This window comes from Petaurus breviceps, unplaced genomic scaffold, assembly GCF_028583685.1.
Source record: "Petaurus breviceps papuanus isolate PSGF00001 unplaced genomic scaffold, PetGlider_PUasm1.0 129, whole genome shotgun sequence".
Classification (NCBI taxonomy): Eukaryota; Metazoa; Chordata; class Mammalia; order Diprotodontia; family Petauridae; genus Petaurus; species Petaurus breviceps.
This window is the reverse complement of record NW_027185665.1, coordinates 11,627,526-11,634,779: the sequence shown is the minus strand read 5'-3', so window position 1 is coordinate 11,634,779 and position 7,254 is coordinate 11,627,526. Positions and strand designations below refer to the sequence as shown.

The 7,254-nt window shown below is 37.4% G+C and overlaps 1 protein-coding gene across 1 annotated transcript in view; it reads left to right on the top strand.

The window, feature by feature from the left end:
* The window catches only part of LOC138173606 (netrin receptor DCC), a 1,060,615-nt gene that overhangs the window by 998,294 nt on the left and 55,067 nt on the right, over window positions 1-7,254 (top strand). Inside the window, exon 27 of the mRNA XM_069103651.1 lies at window positions 3,147-3,308. Within this exon, the coding sequence (XP_068959752.1) occupies window positions 3,147-3,308 (162 nt within the window). The remainder of the gene's footprint in view (window positions 1-3,146; window positions 3,309-7,254) is intronic.

Genomic DNA, 7,254 nt, shown 5'->3' with positions numbered 1-7,254 from the left:
GATAGATAGATAGATAGATAGATAGATAGATAGATAGATAGATAGATGATAGGTAGGTAGGTAGGTAGATAGATAGATAGATAGATAGATGATAGGTAGGTAGATAGATAGATGATAGATAGATAGAGTTATTTTTTTTAAGGTGGGTTGTAGATCTAAATGCTTCACAAGTGAAAACGGAGACCTGAGAAACTAAGGATTCTCATCCAAGGCAGGTTGCTGGAGATTGAGCCTATCTGCAGTGTGTAAAATCATCAGATTTATTTTTAAAACTCTAGTACTTAATGGCCCCCATGCAACTTGAGTAGGAGTCAAAAGTAAATACCCTTGACCACCAGGTCTGTGAGAGCAGAATCTTTTTTGCTTATGTATCTTTCCGACCCACCCCCACCATACCTCATAGAGTTTAGCAGCAAGCACCTCAAGCATCCCCAGGGTTTGCTTCCAACACAGGTTCTTGGGATCTGCTTTGATAAAGGAAAGCAACTCAAAATGGGTTAACAAGCTTACTTTAATAAGTCAAATAAGTATCGTTTACCTAGTTCAGGGGAAAAAGGTCAGCACCCCAAACTTCAGAATATACAGACAGAATTATCACAACAGGAAAACAGATCAAGTAGACAGATTTCCAAATTGTCCAACCATTACATCCATACCAAATCAACATCTGGGTTTCAACATCTGGGTTTTTCAAAGCCGAGGGGGGCTCTCAACAACGGCTTCCCAGAATCCAGATCAAATCACACAACACTTCTCAAAGTGAGCCTCAAAACAAAGCCTCACATCAGGGCTTATATAGCCTTCTCCTGGCTCAGAGAATGTAACAACCTTTTGGACCCACTGGCCAATCAAAAAGTATCTACTAAAAAACAAGCCTCCTACCCCAGGCTCCAGGTGCACTTTAGCCTAGGGGCAGGGAAGATCTTTAAATTTACATTCCCATTACATAGAGGTCCACACACAGAGTAGGTACTACACAAATATTTGCTGAATGAATTCTCTGTTGACTAGAACATTTGAAACAAATTTGAATTTGGACCCCTGAAGTCCCTATTAAAACTATATAGTCTTATATTTTCTGGACCAGTCGTTTAATCTCTGCATTCAAAATTATTCATCTTTTGGAAGGGAGATCATTATGACATACCTCTATGGGTAAGAGAGCAGATTAATTAATGTTTTTGAAGTACAAAATAAAAGGTGCTATAGAAATTAATTAGGTAACTTCAGATAGTGTGAATTGAATACCCTAGACTATGATGTAGTTGCTGTGGTAGAAACTTGAGTGCTAGACCTTTGGTTTACAATATTTACTATCTGTTTATCTTTGCACAGTATGTGGTCTATTGATTCTCATTATATAAAAGAATTATTTTCCTTTATCACCTTCACTATCACTTCCTTCCCTACTTTCACAGAGAGGGAGGAAGAAATTGTAGTGCCAATAGCTATTAATAATCCTCTCTTTTGAAATCCTAAAGATTTGGGAATATTATAAGAAAAGGAGTATTTTTCATCAAGATCCCAAATCACTCAAATTGACTTCCTTTCTTGGTTGAATGGAATTTAAACTTCCTAGTTTTAACAGTGTGGTTAGGCACCAGTCTATAGATATCTATTTTTCCCTGACAGAGTACTGGAGAAGCTGTTAGAAATCATGCAAGTTATTTCACCTCTAGTTTATATTTGAGAGTATATCATTGGATCTATAATTTTTCTTCTAATGAAACTGATTGTACTGACTGCCATATTGCTGGAAACCATCAAAAGCTGTCAATCAATGTGACTGACCATGCCTTGTCCTAGTTCTGTAAGGTGACCAAAATAATTGAGTCAACTGTAACAATATGATTTCTTTTAAAAAGACAGAATGTTTTGTCCCTAATTATATGTACATTCATATGTTTATTGCATGAAGTGCATAGTTTCAATATTGAAGCATTTTATGAATTCAAACAGTAATACTTTCCAATTAAAAAAAATGTTGGGGTGGCTAGGTGGCACAGTGAATAGAGCACTGGCCCTGGAATCAGGAGAACCTGAGTTCAAATCTGGCCTCAGACACTTAACATAAAACTAGCTGTGTGACCTTGGGCAAGTCACTTAACCCCAATTGCCCATATCTTCTCCTCTCCAAAATAAAAAAAAAAGTTATTTAATGCTGGTTAATTATAATGACTGGGTGTGGCCCCAAAGAAGAAATATGAAAATGAACCTCAGTCCCTTTACTAAAGAGGTGGAAGACTCAGTATGAACATTGACATCCTTTCTGATCCAGTTGATGTGTTGATTAGTTGAAGCAGCAGCAGGGGCATAGTGAATAGAGCATTGGACTTGGAGTTAGGAAGTCCTTAATTCAAATCCAGCCTGTGTGACTCTGAGCAGGTCCTTAATCCTCTTTATAACTCAGTTTCCTCATCTGTAAAATTTGTATAATAATAGTATCAACTTCCTCAAATCACTATATAATTGATAGATATAACATATATTTTGCAGAAATTTTTTTTTAATTTTTATTCAGTCTTTTAAGGGATGGCTTTCTGGATAGGGGAGAAGGGAAGGACATATTTGGAAATGAAGTGATGTAAAAACAAAAAAATTAAGTTTTAGGGGGTCACAGTTGTGGGAAACAATTATAATGATGATGATATAATGATGATATGATAGAATAACAGCTAGCTTTCATGTAGCACTTCAAAGTTTGCAAATATATATATAGTTATCCCTTTTACATCTTGACTTTCCCCATCAGAGTTTCAATATGTCACAAGTTGGCATAAAAAATTAAATGAGAGTTTTGGGGAAGTTTTGCAGAAGTCACAGATGACACACAAAGGCCAGCAAATGACACAGAAAAAGTTCAGAAACTCAGAAATACATAAAATATATGTATCATATTTTATAATATCAACACCCCATAAAAGAAAAAGAAAAAAAAATCTGACTTCTTGTCTAGTATGAAGTGAGGGCCAAAAAACTTTATGGGATTTTTCCAAGTCTCGGGGCCACTGTATCCTTAACCCCTGCAATGTGGATGGGATAACTCTACATTTTTTTCTTTTGTCAAAATTGTCTGTGTCCTTTCGGTTTCTTATTGAAACATTTTGGATTTAAAATAAAATGAATTTACATTCTTTGTTTTGCAGCTGTTGTTAGTGCCATCCCAGTGCCAACGCTAGAAAGTGCCCAGTACCCAGGAATTTTGCCATCTCCGACATGTGGATACCCCCATCCCCAGTTCACTCTCCGCCCTGTGCCGTTCCCAACACTTGCTGTTGATCGAGGTTTCGGGACAGGAAGAAGTCAGTGTAATGTATTTTCATTTCTTTCTATGTGAGCTCTCTGCTACCTCTGGCAGTGTCAGAGGACTTAGTCTGACTTTCTTAGTCCTAGGAAAGTTCTCTCTGCATGTTAAGAACATCAAAATGTATACCAGCAACTCATCCCCCCCTCCAGATCCTGCTGCAGTATTGACGGAATATTCCAGTGGGAGTCTTTAAAAAATCAGCCCCACTGTCAGGGCAGAGGCAAAACGGGGGAAGTTCTGAAATTCCGAAGTGAACACCTTCTGTCATCTTCATAAAGTAGGGTTATTGTCTTCCACTTGAGCTTGTTTATCACTACTTAGTTATCTGTAACATTGTCTCATTGAATCTCTATTAGCCAGTACTTAACTAAATGCTTCTTGCCTTCTGCTGCCAGACCCGTCATTAGATTAACTTAGTTAAATCAGTGATGTGATACCTTTCCATCTGTAAGAGCTAATTCCTGGCAAGGAGATTCCATTAGAAGCATATTTTTTAGGAGAAGACAGACATATTGACAGACAGACAGATAGACAGACAAAAAGACAGATAGATAGACAGACAGACAGACAGAGATGGATAGATAAACATTTGTTAAGTGCCTACTATGTGCCAGGCACTGTGCTTAGCTCTGGAGACAAAAAGAAAAAAAGGCAAAAGATCATCCCTGTCCTTGAAGAGCTTTCAATCTAATGATAGATAGATTTGTCGTTTAGTGGTTTTCATGGCAAGGATAATGGAGTGGTTTGCCATTGCCTTCTCCAGTTCATTTTACAAATGAGGAAAATGAGGCAAACAACGACTTGCCCAGGGTCACATAGCTAGAAAGCATTAGAGGTTGGATTTGAACTTAGGTCTTCCTGGCTCCAGGCCCTGCACTCTATCCACTGAACCACCTAGCTGCCCAGAGAGATAGATTTTAAAAAACAACTAATCTCAAGATAATTTTTATATATATGGATTTTTTTCACCTCTTCCATTTGATTTTCCCCCCATTCAAATATAGCATTTCCACATTGATTTTATAACTTTCATTTTCTTAGTTAAGAGTAGGTGACTCAGCAGCTCTTGTATGATAAGTTGATTTGAAAGAGATAAGATGGTAACATCAATAAAATATGTTTGTGAGGTAGGTTGTATTTTTTTCCAACCCATCAGAGGCAGCTTTAAGAAACCATAAATTGTGTTACTATAGCAAGGTTAGAATTAAAAGGCATCAAAAAAATCTGTCAGGGAGCAGTTAAATTTATTCTCCCTTTCCTCAGTGTACAACTTTTCCAGAGAGTAGAATTATTTGTAAGAACTATATGGAACATGTTCTCCAAAAACAAGCTGGAGAGTGTTGTTACTGAAGGATGACTGAATGCGTCCAGACTCTAAACATACTACTATGACAACTTTTGGAAGATTAATCAACACAATTGGAAGTGGGGGGAAGACTGATTTGGAGTTGGAAGACTGGGATTAAAGCCCTGCTCTGTCCATTCTTAGTCATGCGACACTACTATCTGAAATGCCTGTCTGAAAAAAGAGAGTGAATTGTTGCTGTTCAATCATTTCAGACTCTCTGTGACCCCATTTGGGGGTTTCTTGGCAAAGATACTGGAGTAGTTTGCCATTTCTTTCTCTAATTCAATATGAGGAACTGAGGCAAACTGGGTTAAGTGACTTGCCCAGGGTCACACCCACTAATAAGTGTCTGAGGCCTGATTCGGGAAGATGAGCCTTCCTTATTCCAAGCTCAGTGTTCTATACACTGCACCACCTAGTTGCCCCTGTGAACTAAATGCCATCTACAGTCCCTGTTCCTTCTCCTTCTAAATCCATAAACCTGTGATCTTTCCTATTAGGTCCATATAGATGCATATGGATGGTCTGGTCTTTCTAAAGGGAGTATATGTTGACTGTGGGTTAAGAAACATCAGTAGCCCTTCCTGGCTACATTAATTGCAGGAGTATCCTTAATATGTATTACATACACAGTATGATCTTGGCACTGTGCTGTGCACACAGCATGCCCTTTGTAAATACGATTGTAACAACTGGTATTGATTAAGTGCTGCTAAGGATTTTCCATTCAGATTCTTCTCTTGTGTGCTCTTAATATTTCCTTCATTCATCCTTTTTAGCCAATTAGAACACAAACTCCTTAAGGATTGTAGATTTAGAATTGTAAAGAACCTTAGACATTTCTGAGTCGAGGCCTGGGATTTTACAGATGAACAAACTGAGACCCCAAATGGTTACATGATTTAACTAAGGTCAAACACATAATAAAGTCTTGCAGGGACTCAAACTTATGTCCTCTGACTCCAAATCTAGCACACTTCCTATTGTCTCAAGCTGCCTGCCTCCTGTCTCCTCCTTTCCTTTTGTTCTCCTTTATAGAATGCAACATATATTCCATGTAGTATCTCCTAAGTAAAAGTTAAATCATCCATGAAAAACTCATTTGAAAAACAAAATAGAAATAAGATAAAATTGTATGCAATTTGAATTGTTGTTGAATTGATTTAACGATGAATTCTAAATCATGTAGTGCTCTTCCTATGATAGTGCCATCAATGAAAAGATATAGATAGAGGTAGAAAGATAGAGATGTGGATACAGGAGTGTGGTAGTAAAATATTTAACTACAGGATCTCGCAAATCTCAAAACACCCTTTTAAGCTTATTCTAAATTACCAACATTTTCTCACTCACTACCATAAGTCTTTAAAATCAACCGATTAAAAATTATCTGATTTTTAAATGCTTATACTGAAAATTTAATAATTAGCTCTTTGGGGCCTTTTCAAGTTGGTTCCAGCACACCAATTTATGCCTGCAAACTTACATATGTATATGCATACTATATCAACCACTAACTTGACTTTAACAAATCAACTTCTGTACTTCCATATTTTGTGTATCTTTAAACAAAGATTAAGATATTGGTGGGCTCATCCAAACAATGAGATAATGGTTATTTCAAACCTTTCTAAAAACTTTAAAACAAATTTGTCATACACTCATTCCTCCAAAAATTTATTGAGCACTTACTGTTTTACGTACAATGCAATAGAATGTGCAAAACATTTCAATATGCTTAGGTAATGAAGGGGCGGGGGGTTGTATGCCCTGTTTTCTGGGAAGCTAAATATATTTAAATGTATTTGTAATCACAAGTACTATCTAAAATAATTCACTTCCATCTACAGGCAAACTTCTGAGTAGAGACTCAGTTTTGGTTTCCAAATGCCTTGGAATGTGTTAAAGCTCACTGCTCTCACTCAAGTAGAAAGCACTTACTACTTTTGGTGGAGATGTCTTATCTGTCATCTTAATAAACAAAATGAGGAATAGTCAGTAAAATAAAAGTTTACCACTGCCCAGTTTAAGTATCCTAGGCTCCAGTTACCTGAATGACTATGACATAGACACCTGATAGATAGAAAGATAGATCAGATAGATCAATAGATAACATTTATTTAGTGATTTCTTTGTGCCAGGAACTGGAGGGAAATAAAAGCATCTAGGGCAGTCCCTATGTTCAAAGAACTCAAACATCAAATGAGGAAAACAACATATATAGGGGTGGCAGAAAGGGGAGAGGGAAGCTGGAGCCCTTCCCAAAATGACCACGACACAAAAGTTTCCCAGAAGAGTAATGCAACAGACAAGGGGAAGGAGGGAGATTTTGGAGAGAATCAAGACAAAGCAAGTTATAAGAATAGAAAAACCAGAAAGGGGGAGGATAGGGAGAGTAGTGAGGGAATACTTGTTCTTATATATATATATATGCACACACACGTATATGTATATATTTTTGGCTTTTTGGAGGGCAATTGGGGTTAAGTGACTTGCCCAAGGTCACATGGCTAGTAAGTGTTAAGTGTCTGAGACCTGGATTTGAACTCAGGTCCTCTTGACTCCGGGGCTGGTGCTCTATTCACTGTGCCACCTAGCC